The 20,974-nt window shown below is 34.7% G+C and overlaps 1 protein-coding gene across 4 annotated transcripts in view; it reads left to right on the top strand.

The window, feature by feature from the left end:
• Nucleotides 1-461: 461 nt before the first annotated feature.
• Nucleotides 462-20,974, top strand: part of wdr37 (WD repeat domain 37) — a 40,692-nt gene continuing 20,179 nt past the window's right edge. The window contains exons 1-10 of one of the 4 annotated variants that reach the window (XM_056268775.1): nucleotides 462-662; nucleotides 2,972-3,088; nucleotides 4,174-4,351; nucleotides 8,279-8,375; nucleotides 8,757-8,852; nucleotides 10,501-10,565; nucleotides 16,270-16,405; nucleotides 17,651-17,722; nucleotides 17,893-17,937; nucleotides 18,890-18,966. In XM_056268775.1, the coding sequence (XP_056124750.1) occupies nucleotides 4,214-4,351; nucleotides 8,279-8,375; nucleotides 8,757-8,852; nucleotides 10,501-10,565; nucleotides 16,270-16,405; nucleotides 17,651-17,722; nucleotides 17,893-17,937; nucleotides 18,890-18,966 (726 nt within the window). In that variant the 5' untranslated portion in view covers nucleotides 462-662; nucleotides 2,972-3,088; nucleotides 4,174-4,213. Of the gene's footprint in view, nucleotides 663-2,953; nucleotides 3,089-4,173; nucleotides 4,352-6,545; nucleotides 6,599-8,278; nucleotides 8,376-8,756; nucleotides 8,853-10,500; nucleotides 10,566-16,269; nucleotides 16,406-17,650; nucleotides 17,723-17,892; nucleotides 17,938-18,889; nucleotides 18,967-20,974 lie in introns of those variants that run through there. The other 3 variants (XM_056268776.1, XM_056268777.1, XM_056268778.1) reach the window with 3 other exon arrangements.

The raw sequence follows: 20,974 nt of genomic DNA, 5'->3' as shown, positions 1-20,974 counted from the left end.
ATCGTTTTAATAATTTCAAAAAGTCATTTAAAAATGTTGTCATATAATATTACATATGTTGGAGTTACACTGGAAATATAAAACAATGTTTTTTAAAAATACAGTCATAATCAACTATACTATTATTATAATACAATATATATTTTTTTCATCTCCATCTGTTGTCAATGTGAAATATCATACTAATTAATTATTCATTATAATTTAATCATTATAATTTTTTTTTTTTTTTACAAATATAGATGCCAATGTATGTGTATTTGTGGAGAGATAGCCGTGCGTTTTGTGATTATAATAATTACATAGTTTAGAAGATTTTTTTTTTAAAATGATTAGCACTTTGAGATTTCTTTGAAATGTAAAGTGGATTATAAATAAAATGTATTATTATTATTAAAATGATAAGGTTGAAGCTTTTATTTTGATAGTTTGCTTCCGGTTGGTCGCCCGTCAGATCTGTTGTCATTTCCTCTTGCTTCACAGCCTGCTGACAGTGTCGGGTTTGATAAAAAAATAACATCAAAGTGTGAAAATCCCGGAGATTTTTTTTGACAGGATCATCAGTGTGTGTTTGTCTGGATCATGCTGGAGGATTCAAACACACACCAGCCCATCGTCAGCGAATGACAAACGCGCCCAGATCATCTGAAGCGGTCATAAATGTGAGTGTTAATGAAAGCAGAGGCGCTAGTGTTTGTCGCAATGGAAGATTAGCTGCTAATCAGGTGAATGACACTTTATCAACACACAGCTTCTGTCAGAGAGACACAGCACTGGGCTTATGGCTGATAACGGGCATCATATTTGACTGTGTTAGTGGTGTTTTAACCGAGCAGGCCAGCTGACCTTGCGTCAGACTGCTGTGTGTGCGTGTTTATGATCAAATCGTGCGTAGGGCATATATGCATTTTTGATAAGTGTGTTTCCAAAACACCAGACAACCAGGGGAAGATATTTGAATCCGAACTAAGTTACATTTTTTTTCTTGCACCAAAACAATATTATTTTAAATGACGTTTTCCACATTTTCTATGACCGTTAGAACTAAACATGTAAAGTTACGACGTCTAAATGTAAATGTCCTTTATATGTAACTTAAACATAGACAGTCATACGATTCCATAAATGATCTGAAAGGAAGTTGTTTATCGTGAAACACTTACAAAAGGTAAGGAGAAACATCAAGGTACTACCATATTGCTATTTTTGAACAATATACCATGACATTACCATTACATGGTCATGAGGCACACAGTATGGTAATGATTTCATGATTTGTAAATCATTACAATAATATTCTAATTCAGTACAAGTAAAAAGTGGACAGGTTTTGTGGATTAACGTTGATTAAAAATGTTTTTTTTTTCCCAAAATTGTTTCTTACAAACATCTACTACATCTACAATCTGTTACAGTGAGGCTTTTACTGTACAATGAAAGTGAACAAAACCTCACTATTTCAAAAGTATCGCCATGTTGACAATACTTGTGCAAAAGAATATGTCTATTTATTTCTAATTATTTCATTAATGCACATCGCTGGCCTTATTGTGAACAATTCATTAGTCAATATTATTCCTGAACCAACATTTTTATGTATTTTTCACCAATTTTTTGTCTCAAAAATATCTTTTCTTTTCAGCTGACATCATGCAAATCTCAAAAGCTGGTACTCAGTGAATTCCCAGTGAATAAACTAAGAACAGCATTAGAAGCAAATGCATCGTGGGTCACTTTAAAGGCCCGCTCACACCAACGACGATAACTATACCGATATAAAGATGTAGTTCTAAATATAAAGAATAGCACAGTCCACACCATAACTATACCGATAAAAAGCACAGAAATGATATCGTTGGAATTACTTGCAGAACTTTTAGAAAAAACAATGACAGCCAATCAGAATCCATTTGAGCTTGAGTATTTAAAGGGATAGTTCACTTTGAAATTAATTTTTTTGATATGTTTTAGCTTACCTCAAGGGCATCCAAGATGTAGGTGTCTTTGTTTCCGCAGTAGTTTCAATTTTGATATTTTTAGGTCAAACCGTTCTTGTCTGTCAGTCATATAATGCAGGTCTATGGTCACCACCTCAAAGAGCATGCACAGAGAAGTCCAAATTAAACATGATTTAATGACTCGTAAATGTAAGTACACATTGATGGCCTAAGACATGAAACGAGCGGTTTGTGTGAGAAAACAAACAGTATTTATATCGTTTTTACCTCTTGTAACGCACAGCCATGTCCAAGTGATCTGATGGCGCCGGCGCTTCGGTCTGTGCGTTACAAGAGGTAAAAACGATATAAATACTGTTTGTTTTCTCACACAAACCACTCGTTTCGTCTCTTAGGGCATCAATGTGTACTTACATTTACGAGTCATTAAATCATGTTTAATTTGGACTTCTCTGTGCATGCTCTTTGAGGTGGTGACCATAGACCTGCATTATATGACTGACAGACAAGAACGGTTTGACCTAAAAATAGCAAAATTGGAAACAAAGACACCTACATCTTGGATGCCCTTGAGGTAAGCTAAAACATATCAAAAATGTATTTCAAAGTGAACTATCCCTTTAAAGCAGCAGGCGACAAAACTGCTATTGTCTGCTGGTGAAGACGCTAATATAGTTATTGCTCTTGGTGTGACTGTGAACGGGACTGAAGTCTATACTAATAGTTTCTGTTGCTCTGGGTCAGCTGGCCAATCAGAGCACTCTGGGGTTTTCGGCTTTGTAGAAATCATCATTTCAGAAAGACAGCACAAACAAATACTTAATGCATGTATTACATATGAGTTGTGTAATCTTCAAACCCACTAACCTCATGAGCTGAAACACCTCTGTTTTACCGTCCATCCGTCCACCCAGTTCTTTTAGGTTGTGAGAATGCTGTCACTCATGCCTGCAGCTTTCCCTTCCTTCACTGTCATGCTTGTGAACCGATAGCTGGTGTTGTCTTGTGTTCAGTGCTGGAGTGAGTGTGGCCCCGGCCCCGGGCCCTCCTGTTGAGATCCTCTTCATCACTTTAAGCGGTCGTCTGAGGATGTGTCTGCTTTGTTTATCATTCACTGCTCTCCATGCCTGGTATTTGTAATTTTTTAGTTTTTTTTGTTGTTGCATGCCCTTTATCTAGCAATATGTTTTCATATATAATTATTCATACATTTTAAGATGCTTAGGCTGACATTAACACTTTCTGTTGTTTGTTTTTGTGGATAATAATGTCCTGCATGCTTTTTTGATCATGATTTTAACTTTTTTTAAATTTAACACTTCATGAACTCACTTCACATATTTGTTTTACATTAAAATTGCACCCATTGCTTCATCTAAAAACATAAATATAATGGGTTTTCAAAAGGAATGTCCAGGTCATATTTCACCTAAAAAATAAAAATAATTCTGTGTAAATATGTGACATTATTATTGTTATATTTTCATGATTATTAAGCTACTTTCTTCTTTAATTCTTATGACTGTATTGCAAAAATATGTTTTTTTAATAATGTAATATAAAAATATCCCATTGTCAATACTGTACAGCAAAAACACTTTCTCATCATAGTAAAAAATTGCTAATGAAAATCATTTTGGTCAAACAGTCATACTTTTTTACAGTAAAATATTATTCACAGAAATTTTAATATAATAAAATAATTCACATTACAGTGTGTTACCTAGAATGAGAGCAGTGCTCTTAATAATAATAATAAAAAAAGATGAATTACTGTAAAATTTGTGTTAAATGACAAAAATGTAAGCTTCCTTTTTTAAGCAGCCTATACTTTCTTTTTACTTTCTTTAGATTTTCGGGTGAAATATGTTTATGATAGTTTTAATGAGATTCATCTTGACCTTTATATTCACGTTCACCTGCTCCGTCAAACGTCTCTCCAGGCATCAGTTTTACAGCGGCTTCATTTGAACTCTTCACTTTTATGATGTTTGCTCAGCTAATATTAAATCAACCTACACCCGCAGTAGACAACACATTCCTCAAGTATGTCATCAACCAAGACTTACTTACCTTACGTTTCCTCCCTCAATATTTAACTTGATATTTACACACGACATCCAGGAATAGGGTATACTGCATAGTATCCAACAAAGCACACATTGTATTCCTGGATGTCTCAGGACGGGGCAAACCCTGCTGTGTGATTGCTCAGTTTCAGGTAGGAAGTGTGTAGGGGACGTCACTGAGGAGTGATGCCTGTTGAAAGTGGAAACAGCGCAGCCGCCCGTCAAGTCAAACAGAAGCGCAAGTCGCACAGTCTCTCCATTAGGAGGACCAACAGCACCGAGCAGGACCGACCCGGCATGCAGAGAGACATGCTGGAGGGACAGGTGGGTTGTTTTTTTGTTTCTTCAGTGTAAACTTGTCTGATCACGTATAGATTCAGGGTTGAAGTTTGTGGTTACGGACACTAGAGGATACTGTGTTTTTTTGAGCGTGTGTTCGTCCTCAGACGTACAGGCAAGAATGACACAGAGCCAGTTCTGTTACATTGTTTATGAATTTTTTTTTTTTTTGAAAAACACCAAGACAGCTGGGATATGTAAGCATCCATATAGACACGTGTCATGTTGTGTTTGAATCATTTTCTATTGTTTTAGATTATAGAATGTAGAACCAATTTTGAATGCTTAATGACTTATTATTATTAGAAAAATCAAAAAATAAATATATTTTTTTTCCTTAACTGAAATTTTTTATATATATATATTAGGGCTGTCAAACGATTAATCCAAAATAAAAGTTTGTGTTTACATAATATATGTGTGTGTACTGTGTATAATTATTTTGTATATAAATGCACACATGTATATATTTAAGAAAAATATGTTATTTATATATAAAATGTTTATATTTATATAAAATATACATTATATATAGGCTACATTCAGTCTATATACAGTATATACATGCAAATATTTCTTAAATACACATGCATGTGTGGGTATTAATGTATTAAAAATAATTATGCACAGTACACACACATTTATTATGTAAACACAAACTTTTATTTTGGATGCGATTAATCGTTTGACAGCCCTAAATATATATGTATGTGTATATAAATAATCTTAACCTAAGGGAAAATTCAAAATTAAAACAAAATAACTTAAAAATAGCTATTATAATGAAATGAAATTTTAATTTAAATTAAAAATGTTAATTCTAGGTTTTGATACACAGTTTATTAAAACATTGGAAACATTTACAACACATCTGCAAAAATGTTAAAAATGAAAAATGCTGAAATGAAACCTTTAACAAAAACAAATATTTAAATTGTATCAGTTAATGCATTAGGCTAATTTTGGCACTTTACTGAAAAACGAAATTACAAAAACTAAACTAAATTGAAAGTCCGATTGTAAAAGAAAGAAAGAAAAAAAAAAGAATATAAATAAAAACTAACTTGACAATTTGGAGCTGTAATTACACTGGATCTGTGTCTTTATAAAGAGGGATTTCAGTTTGGATGGAAGTCAAAGTCCAAGTAACATCTATCTGGTGAAAAAATGACACGAGTATTTCTGTCAATAATTAATTTCGTCATTGTTTTGCTACTGTAAGGCATCCCTGGAATTTACATCCTTTAACACACATCATTTGTCCTAAAGGAGTCTGTTATTGACACACATTTCTAACGCAAACAGTGAGAAGTACGTCAGTGATAAGAGACGCCTGTACTCGTGTAAATCATTAGAGAAATCATCAGTTCTCACATTCAAATACATGTTCTTCAAAAGTTTTCTTTCTACATATTATGAAAGGAATGTTACAAATATCCATGGATGTTTCTTTAAAACGTTTGTAATCGTACTAAACATTATTTTCAACGCAATACGTTTTATTCAACAAGCCAAGATGTGTTGAGAATAGTCAAGCTCATTTCAGACTTGAGACATGATGCCATTTGGTCGTGTGTTTTATTGATTGGTGGGTATCAATGGTTTGTACTTTCTATGGTCTATAGCCTCATCCATTTTTAAAGAGCGGCCCACTCTGGGTTTCGATTGTTCCGTCTATTCCTCTGTGGGGTCATTTCTGATTGGCAGTCGCTACTGTAAACCGTTCACTGGATTTAGACTATACCGCCTTTCACCCTCTCAATGCTGTCATTATGTCCAGTTGCTATGGTGACCACAAGTTTAGGATTGAGAGGTTTATAAGAATAGACATCGAGCTGTTTGTTAATTGCTCTCTCTCTCTCTCTCTCTCTCTCTCTCTCTCTCTCTCTCTCTCTCTCTCTCTCTCTCTCTCTCTCTCTCTCTCTCTCTCTCTCTCTCTCTCTCTCTCTCTCTCTCTCTCTCTCTCTCTCTCTCTCTCTCTCTCTCTCTCTCTCTCTCATCAGTACATGTGGTAATGACAGAATGGAGAGCAGTTGACATAGCTTACACTGTTCTCACCGTTAAACTCTTGTGTTAACTTGACAGCACACCTAGTTGTCCTGGAGTAGTTAATATGGACATGGCTAGTCTAAAAAACACAACAACAATGTTTGTTTGTGGATTCCTTTTGTTTGTGTAGCTTTAATCAGGCTGAAAGACTTTACTTGGGACTTCTTATCGTTGATAATGGAGGTAAGTTGGTTTGGTAGATTAGTTATTTATTGAATAGAGATCTCTTTATTGTTTGTGCTTTTTCAGATTTCGTTAGAGATCTTTTTTTTTTGTTGGAACATCCTCCTTAGTAATGTTTGGTTACTCTCTGTCTCAAACCTGGGTCATTTAAAAAGAAATGATGCACTCGTTTTGTCTGAGGACAGATATGATCTGTACTGAGGCTTAAAAGTTATTTTATGTAAAGTTTTAGAACACCATAATATTTTACATAAATGTTTAGATGTAAAGTTTCAGAACAGCTCGATTATTTTAAGTACGTTTTTAAATGTAAAGTTTTGAACAGCAAGATATTTTCTGTAAACTGTCTTGTTTTAAAACTTTACATTTATGTAAAATATTGTCTTGAAGTTTACGTTAAAATATCTTGTTAACGTGAAACTTTATATCTATTTTAATGTAAATTTTAAAACAGCAAAATATATTACATAAACATTTAGAACAGCAAGATATTTTATGTAAAATCATAGATGTAAAGTTTTAAAACAACAGGATGTTTAACATTAAGAACAGCAAGATATTTGATACAATTTTAGATGTGAAATTTTAGAACTGCAATATATTTTACATTAACATTTAGATGTAAAGTTTCAGAACAGCTATATTTTTTTTAACATTTCAATTTATAGTTTTTGAACAGAGATATTTTGTGTAAAGTTTTAGAACAGCAAGATATTTTAAAGTAACTTTTAGATGTAAAGTTTTTGAACAACATGCTATTTTATGTAAAGTTTTAGAACACCATAATATTTTACGTAAATGTTTAGATGTTCGATTATTTTAAGTACGTTTTTAAATGTAAAGTTTTTGAACAGCAAGATATTTTCTGTAAATAGTCTTGTTTTAAAACTTTGTCTTGAAGTTTACGTTAAAATATCTTGTTAACGTAAAACTTTACATCTATTTGAATGTAAATTTTAAAACAGCAATAGTTTTATGTAAACCTTTAAAACAGCAAAATATATTACATAAACATTTAGAACAGCTAGATATTTTAAACATTCAATTTATAGTTGAACAGAGATATTTTGTGTAAAGTTTTAGAACAGCAAGATATTTTAAATTAACTTTTAGATGTAAAGTTTTTGAACAACATGCTATTTTATGTAAAGTTTTTGAACACTTAGATAGTTTAGAATATTTAGATGTAAGGATTTAGAACAGCAAGATATTTTATGTAAACTGTCTAGTTTTAAAATTTTACATTAATGTAAAATATTGTCTTGAAGTTTACGGTCAAATATCTTATTAAAGTAAAACTTTATATCTATTTTAACGTCAACTTTTAGAACAGCAATATTTTTATGTAAACCTTTAAAACAACAAAATACATTTACAATATACAAATATATAGATGTAAAGTTTAGACCAGCAAGACATTTTATGGAAAGTTTATTTGTAGATCTGTTTTTTTTCATTTTCTCCTGAAAATATCCCATTAACAAGATCCCCTCGACACTCCCTGTGTTGTAGTAGTTTATTTGTATCTTTAGCATAGATAGGATGTACGGACCCGAGTAAAACGAACAGTGCAGATGTCATAGAAACACATTTCTCATAAGTTGTCACTGAAGTTTGAAGGTGTTTTGAAGATGCAATCTCTGAGTATTTGCAATATGGTTTATTTGATTGAATTTCTAGGACTCCAAGTTGCCGATGGCCTTAAGGAGTAACTTACTAGATCTGTTTGGACAGATTGAACGGGAGTTTGAAAATCTCTACATTGAAAACTTGGAATGTGAGTATTAACCAAATAGCTTTCATCATATTTAACATCCGTTTTGCATGACTGGACACTGTTTACATGACTTATTCTTAATGTTATGGTGACAACACAATCTCAACACATTTATTTGAGTAATCTTCATCCTATGTATGTTAACTAAGCGACTTTCACACTTACAAGATCTGAATCCTCAATTGACTTTTGTTGTGTCACCCTGAGGTCGCTTTCTTGTCAAAATAATATTTCACATCCATTTATTTACTTATCTAGAAAGTCTTTTTTTTGTAATAACTAGCTGAAAGTACAATATCCTTTATAATGTGTGTAAATGTGACAAGATCAGTGTTTTGTTTTGTCAGCGCTCATATTATCGTAACCTCTGTTTTTGTGCAGTGCGAAGAGAGATTGAATCGCTAAACGAACGTTTGGCTGGAGAAGGACAGGCAGTCGATGGCGGTGATCTGAGCAAAGGAGCCTTGAAAACAAAAGGTTCATGCAAAACAAAACATTTTTGACATTCAGCTTTTGTTTAACTTATGCATTCATAATATCAGATCATTGAACAAGCTTTTGAATAAATAATAACGTTGTCTTTTGATGGTTCAGAGAGAATAATTTGATAACGTTTCGCCTAAAGCTGTGTCCTTGCATGATATGATGATGTTTTAACTCCAATTTGCTATTCAATCATCAAAAGATCTACATGGTCAAGTGTTTGTTGACACTCTTCTAATGAAGGGGTTTGGCTTTTTCAGCGACACCCATTACTAACAGGAGCATAAAATCATACCGCCATATAATCTCCTTTTACAGTAGAATGGGGTAGGGATGCACGATATAGGATTTTGGCCGATATTCGATATGCCGATATTTTCAAACTAATTTTGCCCGATGCCGATGCCGAAGTGCAAAAAAAGCTTATTAAAGTTCTCAGTCAAGAGCAGTGAGTGATTTCCTCTGTGTTTTGTTGTTTTATTAACATTAAAGGGATAGTTCTCCCAAACATTTTAATTGTCATCATTTACTCTCTCAAGTTTCTTTCTTCTGTTGAAAATAAAAGTTATTTGGAAGAATGTGGCTAACCAAGCAGTTGCTGTACTTCAGTGACTTCCATAGTATATTTAAGCACAAGAAAGAAATGAATACAGGTTTGAAACAACATTAGAGTGAGTAAATAATGACAGAATTTTTATTTCTGGGTGCAGTGTCTCTTTAAGGACAAGCGGCAGCACATTATTACTGTCTCTTTAAGAACTGCACGCGACGCGTCTAATATACACGCATTTGACAACCAGATTTTCTCCGTTTGCTTTCACTTTAGACATAACAAACTTTGTTAATGTAAACCGTGTGTGTATTTGACAGTATCAGCGCAATAAGACTCGAAAGATTAGTCCAGTATGCGGGCGCTGTGACAGGCTTTTAGTTCCTGTGAGCGTCGGGTGTACGCGCTCAGAAAAGCGGATGTTAGAACAGCGCATCAGCACGTGAATGACATGTTTAACTAGCAAGACTTGCACATGCAAATAGTGAACTTTTGTGAATTGCGGTGTCCCGTGAGTGTAACTATACCTCTGCGTTTACATGTGATGTGAATGTACGTCGCGTTGTACATTATGTTGAGATGAAGGCGCCAGAATTGAACTGATAGAATGCACGATACTATGATTTTTCTTCAAAAGCAGATCGTGGAGACATTTTAATCGTCCACGATCAAAAACCGTGAGACGCACACCCCTAGCTGGAAGTTTAAGTTGCTGGCGCTCATGCTTCGTTCACGGTCGTCACGTGCGCATAGGAAACACGCCACCCTATCGGCAAGGCTCATCGGCAGAAATATTCATATCGGCCGATGCCGATGATGGTCATTTTAAGCTTTTATTGGCCGATACCGATGTTGTCCCGATATCATCGTGCATCCCTAGAATGGGGCCCTTTTTTGTTTCAGCTTGGTTAAAAAACCGAGGACCATAAATAATAGTTTTTTTAAAGTTTGTCTGGTGTGGAAGAACTTAACTCTGCTCACTGAGCTGAGAGGCCTATATTAAATGAAAATTGAAAACTAACAACTAATATTATAACAAACAATTAATCTTTTTCATATTTCACTCATAATCTTATAATTTCTTGCGCACAGCTAGTCACAGCACAAGTCAACTGTCCCAAAAGCTGAAGACGACATACAAGGCCTCCACGAGCAAGGTATGATTGTATCTATGGGGTTATCGCTCACATTTTGCTCTGAATAAAATTGTTACTGTGGGTCAAGCTCAGAATATTTCTCTGTGAACCTCACTAATCTCTGTAAAAAGTCTCAGTGCAAAGTTCTGCTCTTTCTAGCCGGCTTACAGAATTTCCTGCTTAACATATGTAGATACTTTAGAATTGAATGGTTGTCACAATACCAAAATGTCAGCAATACCAGTGAAATCTGTCAACTTCACAGCAAAGGTTGAACTTCTATTATTGCCAATCCTTCATTTAGTTTCCATAATTATTAAGGAACTGAACGGCATCTACCGTAAAGGCATACAACAATTTTGTAATTTCATCACCTGGTGTATTCTGACACAGTTGAATAACTGGTATCGTTACATCTGTTCAATTTTAGTATTGATTTGTGACATCTCAAATAGGAAGCTGTTTTTGGTGGTTGTGTACGTGTCTATATTTTGTCTCTGTGTTGAATTGTGAATGAAGTGGTTCTCCGCTTAAATGCATTTCAGTAGTGCTCTTTTTGTTAAGATTCTGGTTTCTTTCAAGTACACAAACTACATATTTCATGGAGTTACATACCAATTTATCAATAGTAGGGGTGCAAAACGTGTCATGCATTGATCTGACATAGAAAGTTCAATACATCAGTTATGGAATTTCATGATCTATTCTGATATGCAATAACACCCAGTTTATTACACATTCCTTTATTATCTAAAATACGACGATTCTTGACTTTTCAGACTCCACTACTTCCGACACATTTCCGATTATACTCCAATAGGTCAAGGTCAAGGTCACTTTTATTTATATAGCACCTTAAAACAGCATTTCTGCTGACCAAGGTGCTTCACAAAAACACAAATAAAAACACAATAAAAACAAACATCGTACACATTTCATAGTATAAAATTTTAACTCACTAAGGCTACATATCCACAGTTATGATCTTGTAAGATCAAATAATTCTGAATTGGACTAGAAATGTTTTGTTTTCATGTTTCGTCACACATTTTAATACCGAATCATAATTCAATCAAATTCACTCACACAATATTAACTAGTATCTGTGTAGTACACTGTTTTGCTTATCAGCTTATTTGCTCATTTTTTTATTTAAGTTTTTGCTGTGTAGTTACTATTTGAAATGTTTACACCACTAATATTTTGTGTTCTTACCCAAATGGCTGTTGGAAATGAAGGCAGTTAGGCATTTAGAAAGCTCATGTTATCAAATGTCATGTTTTCTCTCAACTTTCCGCATGGGTCCATTATTGGAACCGAGCACCTTGTTTACCTGTAGACTCTTGAATATAGAGCTGAATGGTGCTGATTCAAATTTAAAATCATCTTTTTAACGTTTTGATCCTCAGATTACAATTGTTCTTTTCTCTCGGTTTCACTGATGTAGCGCTCAAATTCTTTCCCGGGGAAAGTAGGTGGACCTCGCAACTTCAATGTAGGAAACTGGGAGTTATGGGGTGGAGACTCATGGGTAATTAATTCCTCAGTGTGCCAAAATGCATGAACTATCCAACAGTTGGGGGTCATAACCCAATAACAACAAGCCATCGACCTGTGCTCATCTGGCTAACTCTAACACTAATTCAGCATTATACGACACGTTAAGACAATGTCTTGTAAATATCAAAATATTTCTTGAGTTTCAAGAAATCTCGCTTATGGATGTTCTGAATAGTTGGCTTGGAAACCTTTGATTGACGTTGATGTTCTTAACTGCCAGCAAATCTTACCCCATTCAAGCATTTGGCCAGAGCAAATCGAAATCTTGAATTGGTTCATGATGAAAAAAGCCGATCAGAAATGTTCTGTGACCAATACGAATTTTGCGTACAAGCCATTTTTTTTGTTGTTGCCATGGCTAAATATCTTGATGGTGTCCTGGGCCAGATGTGCTGGCTGGCAGAGAACCATGACAGCTGTCTAAATCTAACAAAGATATTACCGTATTCTGGCTTTGAAGAGTTTAGACAGCTCAATTTGTCTTTTTTTTAAATTCTTTATTTTTTACGTTTTTGTTCTAACAAACTGGCAGCAAAAATGTCTTTAACTCTGTAATTTAATTCACACTTTATAACATTGAAAAGTTGATCCCCCTGCTGAGTAGTTCTGTAATGTGGTATCCCTCATACAAACCCTTCTCTTAAAACACTAGACACGGCAGAAGAGAAAACACCAACAGCTCTTTCCCCCGTTACAGGGAACATTAGCTGATGTTTCTTGTTTAGTCAGTGTTGAAAATGCTCTCTTGTTTTCAGGCTGTACATAGTGTATTTTTACTCTATTCTGCTTTTGTAACACCATACAAAGGATTGAAAATGTTAAATATTAATAGTTCGATTTTAGAACTTGATTCACTCTAAAAATCAGCTGTATGTTGAAGCTGAGATCTATGGACAAGGCTCAAAACAAGAAAAAAAAGTGTCAAGTAGCAATAATATTTATTTTCTATACATTTGATTACATACCTGTTTATTGTTTTGTGAAGAATAATACGTGTGTTCTTTAAAAAATCATCTTTTCATTGAAATGCTTTGTTTTTTATTGTATTTTTTTAACTATTAAATTGTAAATTACACATCACAGCCTTACATAAAACAAAGTATTGTGTTATATTGTCTATTGTTAAGATAATATTTTTTAACTTGACAGCAACAGACATAATATTGCAAATGGATGCATTACAAATGTAGTTATGAGTAATTGCCCTCTTGTGGGTAATAGCCCTCAGGTTTCCTGTAACTTTTAAGTATATTGTACATGAGAATTCATGATTTCAACAAGATTGTCTTTGAACATGAGGAGCTTGGTCAGTTACTATAAAATATTGTTTTCTAATATTAAAGAGCATTTTCACCTTTCTGAGATGAGGGCTCATTGTGCTTGCCGTGTTTGCTCTTACCTTCAGTGAAATTTCGAGCTTAGCAGTGCTTATTAGTAGTTAGGCTGCATATTGACATGCTTGCATACTTTCCTTAGTCCATTGCTTTATAGGCCCTGTTTACACCTGGTATTAAGATGTGTTTCGGTCGATCGGATCACAAGTAGACGAGGGAGACACATACCCGTTTACACCTGGTGTTTTAATCCGTCTCTTTTGTCCACTTTCAACCACTTCTGTCCTGAATTCTTCAAGGGGAGGGTCTATGGGCGGGTAAATGTATGTTGTTTTTCAGATCTTTCAGTCTAATGGACAAAATAAGCTTGCACAATTTACATATAAACGTGAGCGGAGACGAAACACACTTTTGATTCTGCTCTGACAGAAATCAGGAATGGTGAGAGAACATTGTGCTTGGTACATTTTGCGTTTTTTTTGGGTCTCCAGCCGACACAGTTTATATCCCGTCTGGCTAGTGCGCTTCCCATAATGTTTACGCATTAGGTCAGTAGACGGAGAGGTAATGCTCTTTTGTGGTCTCATGAGCATCTACACTACGAAAGCAATCCGGTCGAATGTATTTTCGACTACCTCTGGAAGTGGTTGAAAGTGGACAAGCTCAAAACGTTTTAGACCCTGATCGTCCACTTGTGATCCGATCGACCAAAACGCATCTTAATACCTGGTGTAAACAGGACCATAGAAGTCATTTGCTTCCTGTGATGCCAAAACATTTGTTAAAGTTAGGACAATGTACCTCAATACTTCTTTATTCTGAACATTACCTTTTACAAACACTATTAGGGATGCACTGATATCGAATTGTTGGCCGATACCAACTTTTATGATTTTATCTTATGACTGCTGGCCTGTATTATAATCTAAACTGTTTAACTTGGATCATATTACTGTTGGAAAAAAGAAAATGAGATTCACACTTAGGTATTTAAGTTAAATGTAAGTTTAATTACAATTAAAATTTTAGAATTTGATATGCTTCACATTATAAAGCAAAACTAAAAAACGATAGTGTACGACATGAAATGGTCACTGATATATCATGCATCCCTAAATATTACAGCGTTTTATTTTCCAAATATATGTGAAACTAACTTGTGTCATCACTGTAGGTAGCAAGTAAAGATTACTTTTTACTTATGAACAATATTTTACAATTTACAGTTGTTTATTTTGTTTGTTACAGTTTCAACTATTTTGATGTTTTTCAGAAGGGGCAATTTTATTAATTTAAGTCAATTATACATCCTTTTAAAATATCTAAATACCAAATGATCTGCAAAATTTTAATTAGTGATATGATATACACTACCATTCAAAAGTTTGGGGTCAGTAAGTTTTTTTTTCTTTTATCGATCAAGGGTGCAATAAAGTTAGGGTAGGCAATTTAATTTTTTAAAAAATATTTTTGTTATACTGGTTGAAGCTCTTCACATCCTGATAGCAATCAATATTAGACGTGGCCGTGCAGACATCACAGGTTATGCAGAGTTGTAGACAGACGTCAGTCACCGAGCGCCACAAAGAAACAGCAGCCGCCTTCTACAGTTCCTCCTAAAGCTAGATTGCTATTGCTTGCCTTTCCGAAACTGCCTACCCTACCTTTAAATAAATCGAAAGTGACAGTAAAGGCCTTTGTAATGTTTAAAATAACTTCTGTTTCAAATAAATACTTTCTGTTCATCAAAAAAAAAATACAACAACTTAAAAATGTATCATGGTTTCCACAAAAAAATAAAGTAGCACAGCGGTTTTCAACATTGATAATAAAGCCTTTTTTAGCACCACATATTAGAATGATTTCTGAAGGATCATGTGACACTGAATTACATACACATTAAATCTATTCAAATAGAAAACAGTATTTTAAGATTTTAGAATATGACTGTTTACTGTGTTTTTGATAAAAAAATGCTGGCGAGCATATCAACCTGATAAAATCATCTCACGTTATCTTGCAGAACCCAAACTTTTGAACGGTAGTGAAACAACCAGGCCAGTTAGTTCATTCTGGACAATATTTGGGCCCTTTTCTAAAGTTCTTAAACACATCAGTGGATTAAAGTAGTTCACTAGGAAAGGTTGTGTTTTACTGCGATTGTACCACATTTTCTGTTATTGAAGATCATTGAGTGAATTTTAAGTAAATATTGTATAAAATAGTTGTTTGTGTAATTTCAGCAATTTTGTAAATGTGTCATTTACTGCCATTGTATTATATACTGTATATATATATATATATATATATATATATATATATATACTATATGCATTGGCTATATAGCAGCCAATGACCAACTTTAGCTCGGCTTCTTTCCTTTTCAGATATGATCCATATATTTACATGTATAATTTTCAAAATTTACGAACTGTTTTCTCATTCGTTTGTATTTTTAATTCATTTAGTTTGTTTTGTAAGCTTTTATATATTTTAACTGTATTGATGGCTGTTATTTTGTGTTTGTTTGTTTGGGTGTTTTAGTTTGAACTTTCCCATTTCAGAAGTATTGACTACGCTCTCCTTTCATAGACCTTGATCTTGTGTGAGAGACTGTATGACTGAATGCAGTGTGTTCACACAATCCAGCTGTAACCACATGACGTGTGTTATACGTGTAGAGATGTTATAGTGATGTATGGTTTGAGTATATCCCATGCTTCTGCGCTGCTTACTGTTGCTCTGTAGTTAGATCTGTGTGTGTGTGTGTGTGTGTGTGAGAGTGAGAGAGAACTTTTGATCAAATGCTCACTCTCCTCTCCGTCCCTCAGATTGTGTCCAGTTTCAAGGCCACCACATCTCGTGCAGTTTGTCAGCTGGTTAAGGAGTATGTGGGACACCGGGATGGGATATGGGACCTGGCCGTGACTCGGGTTCAACCGCTGGTTTTAGGCACAGCTTCAGCAGGTAAATCTGCCACAACCACACTTCTTATTATTTTTAATAATTTAATTTTTTTAAATTCAGCTAACACTTTTTTTATTTTGGCCTGTCCAGATTGAATAACAATCAGGGATATTTGTGAACAGTGGAAAAATAACTGTGTAATACAAATGGCATGATGAATTGAGAATTAATAATTGTAGTTAATTTTATTTCTATTTAATTATACTTAATTCTATTGCTATTTTAATTACCAAAAACATAATACAAAGTTCTGTCATGACTGCATGAATCAAGCTGAAGTATTCATCCCTGTTAGCCAAGTTAAAGGTGTCCTATCACCCTGTTTTACATGTTCACCTTTCTTTAGTGTGAAATGTTGCTGTTTGAGCATGAAAAAGGTCTGCAAAGTTACAAAAACGCCTGAAACGCCTCCATTGAAGTCTTGAGTTTTCTCAACACCTCGCAATATTCCTCATTTAAATAAGTCCCGCCCAAGGCATGCACAAAATAAAGAAGCGAGGCCTGGTTGAGTTAGTTAGTAGTGTGTTGAAACTCACAGTTCTGGTAAGGGGCGGGACATTTGTCAAACACGCTTGAAGTGCTTGACTAATCACAACACACTGGTGCAGCCGACCAATCAGAGCACAGTGTGCTTTTCAGAAGGAGGGGCTTCATAGAGACGGGAACTAAACAGAGCGTTACTGACAGACTGGGCAGAGAGGAGCTGCAACAATGGAGAATATGGGAAAACTTGAACATTTAACATTCAACCATGAACATATATTCTACTAGACCCCAAAAACAAATAAAAAACACTATCTAGTCTGTCAGCAACTGTAAATTACCATTCAAACTAGATAGCCCCTACTAAATGACAGATTAATTTAGGCAAAAGTTTGATCCTTGTTACTTTGTTCTGAGTTTTGTTTTATTTTTTTAGTTTAGTTTGTTTATTGCTGATAAAATTGCAAGTTTTAAATTGTATTTAGACGTGCCCCAAATTCTGGTAATAGGTTTGCTGAATTGGAGGCCTCATGCAAAATAAAATCTCTGATACAATACCGCTTAAATGTTTGTGGTCTGTAAGATTTTTTTTAAATGTTTTTTTTATGCTCACCAAGCCAGTATTTTATTTGCTCAAAATTACAGTTAAAACAGTCATATTATGAAACAGTCTCTTATTCAATAGATTTTAAAATGCCGTTACTCCAGTCTTCAGTGTCACATGATGCTTCAGAAACCATTCTGTCATTCATTATTCTTCAGATCACTGTTCCATGCTGTGGAGTATTGAGACGGGGAAGTGCCTGTTGAAGTATGCCGGCCACGCTGGATCAGGTATGAAACTCTGTTCTATGTCAAGATGTGTAACACTTTGGAAAGTGTTGATTTTGTGAACTTTTGTTTGGAGATTAGTATCTTAAGATTTTATATGCTGTGGGTTTGGTTAGTGTTAACTATGTTTTGTTGAGTCTAATGAATGTTTGTTGTCATTGTTTTTCTTGCAGTCAACTCCATTAAGTTTCACCCCACAGAGCAGATGGCACTTACAGGTACACATCAACACATTCAGTGGTTTGGTTTTGAACAACGTCTGCTCTTTCGTTTCCTTTCTCCTTTCCTTTATGGAAAAGTAAAAAACTCGAAATAAATTTTTTTTTTCTTCGAGAGTTACCTGGCCAAGAAGTAATAACATATAACATAAAAATGACAATATCAACCACAATATAATACAACACCATCAGGAATCACAGCAACAATTTACCAGGGGATAAAACAAGTCTTCTAAAAGTACTTCAAATTTGGTAAAATTTTACAATATTGTTTCATTAGTTAACAAAGAACAGTACTTTACAACATTTGTTAATCTTAGCATTTACTATTACATTTTTGTTAGCATTAGATAATTCACTGTGAGGTGAACATGAACATTTTTATTAACTAACATTAATAAAGGTTAATAAATGTTGTAAGAATATATTGCTCATTGTTAGTTCATGTTAGTTAATGCATTAACTTGTGTTGTTAACCAATGAGACCTTATTGTAGTGTTTTGCGTTAGCATGAGGTGTAATTCACAATACATGAATTACACCTATGAATAACAGTAAAATGCTGCAAATAATTCTTTTTTCTCACATTTGAAACGTGATTTGCATCTTTACAAAGCATATGTTTTATTTATGCTTACAATCTTATGTACACTTCCACAAATCTTACCCTGTGCATGCAAATCTGTATGGCATAATTGTTTCTTCATATGGGGGCTCGCCGGGATTTAAACCAGGGACCTCTCGCAGCCTTAGCGGGAAGCCAACCATTCATTTGTCATGTGACTGACGGCTATGTTGCCTTTGTAATATTTATTTTTCGATATTTTTTTCGTCTCTATTTGTATCTCTCCCCACACCTGTCAGATGCTTTTAAATGTGATTTGATAGATGACTGTCCTTTTTTTTTATATGATGTTCCATCTGTGTTTGCTTTGTCTGTGTGTCCTGACAGCGTCCGGGGACCAGACGGCTCACATCTGGCGTTACATGGTACAGCTGCCACTTCCCCAGCCCCCAGCAGACATCAGCGTGAGTGTTAAAACACACACCGGCAGAATTCGGCCTCCTTTTTAAGTAATAATGCTCCTCTAGATCTGTGGTTTTCATCCAAGTGCCTCAACATGAATGCTGAAATCAATATATTTTATCTGCAATTTTTGTGCACCATTTATTCATGCACTAGCATGGTATTCGAAAGACAAAACACTTAATATTTCAAGAAAAAATAATAATTTGCTCCACCTCTGAAACCTAATTCTGTTTTACTTGGAAATATGCCACAATTAGGGAGTAAAATAGCTAACGAATGCTGTTCCATGTTGACTGTTGAAGAATTACCTTGTTATTTATTAGTTTTGTGTACTTAAATCGACACCATGTATCTTTTTTGATAAAAAATAACAGTGTTATTAATAAGAGTGCAAAAAATTTATCTTCCAAACCATGTCTGTCTGTCTTTCTGTCTGCCAGCTCTGATAGACAGACAGTCAGACAGACAGACACATAAATATACAGTCAGACAGACAGATAGACACAGTCGGATAGACAGTAACATAGATAGACAGTCAGACAGACAGTCAGACAGACAGTCAGATAGACAGACAGATAGACAGACAGACAGACAGACAGATAGACACAGTCAGACAGACAGTAACATAGATAGACAGTCAGACAGATAGACAGACAGACAAATAGACAGACAGACAGACAGACAGTCGGACAGACAGTCACATATATATACAGTCAGACAGACAGACAGACAGACAGACAGACGGACAGACTGTCTGTCCGACTGTCTGTCCGTCCGTCTGTCTTTCTGTCTGTCTGTCTGTCCGTCCGTCTGTCTGTCTGTCTGTCTGTCTGTCTGTCTGTCTGTCTGTCTGTCTGTCTGTCACATAGATATACAGTCACATAGATATTCAGTCAGACAGACAGTCAGATAGACAGACAGACAGTCAGTCACATAGATATACAGTCAGACATACAGACAGACAGTCACATAGATATACAGTCAGTCAGATAGACAGTCAGATAGACAGACAGACAGTCAGTCACATAGATATACAGTCAGACATACAGACAGACAGTCACATAGATATACAGTCAGTCAGACAGACAGTCAGATAGACAGAGAGACAGTCAGTCACATAGATATACAGTCAGTCAGACAGACAGTCAGATAGACAGACAGACAGACAGTCACATAGATATACAGTCAGTCAGACAGACAGTCAGATAGACAGAGAGACAGACAGACAGTCAGTCACATAGATATACAGTCAGATAGACAGAGAAAGACAGAGACAGTCAGACAGACAGACTTTACTTTAACCAAATACACTCTGATAAACCTATAATAATGATTTATGTTTTAGAGCTGTTGGGACAGACTTTGTGAAAAATTGCATGCATACGTCATGTTATTTTAATATCTCTGTGATGCTAAGGGGGCGTTTACACAATTTTTCAACAGAAAAATGTACAACTTTTTATGCGTTTTGGCTGTTCATTTATACGACAACAGCGTTTTGGGGACCAGAAAAGGCAAACTTTTGAAATCGGGTTTCAAAGTGAACGTTTTTGAAAAGGAAACCGTAATTGTCTTTGTGTAAACTACAAAAACGCAAATTTGTGAAAACGGTGACGTCATGCGCATGTATTACGTGTTCAGTCTATAGACACGTAGTGTTTCTTTACAAAATTTTTATTATTGTTTTTTTTTGTCATTTTTTTTATGTCTATCGAGTTTGTATTAATTTACTGAATTAAAAAACTGAATGAAACGTTGCTTTGACAACTAGCTGAAATAAAAACGTTTACTTCATTTTAAGTAATGAAAATATGTTTTATGGTTTTAGTTTACTATAATAGTCCTGACACAGAGAAAAGCAGCTCCTAGCGTGAAGCTGAATGTTTGTTGTCACCGTGAACGAGACACAAAGCACAATGATAATTCAAAAACGGCAAAACCAATGCAAAAGGTTTCTGTTTTTAACCGCTAGAAGCTGCAACGTGTACTGTAGCTTTAAAATGTTCA

The sequence above is a fragment of the Rhinichthys klamathensis genome, unplaced genomic scaffold, assembly GCF_029890125.1.
Source record: "Rhinichthys klamathensis goyatoka isolate OS25496 unplaced genomic scaffold, OSU_Roscu_1.1 h1tg000276l_1, whole genome shotgun sequence".
NCBI lineage: Eukaryota > Metazoa > Chordata > Actinopteri > Cypriniformes > Leuciscidae > Rhinichthys > Rhinichthys klamathensis.
This window is presented reverse-complemented; position numbering and strand designations above follow the sequence as displayed.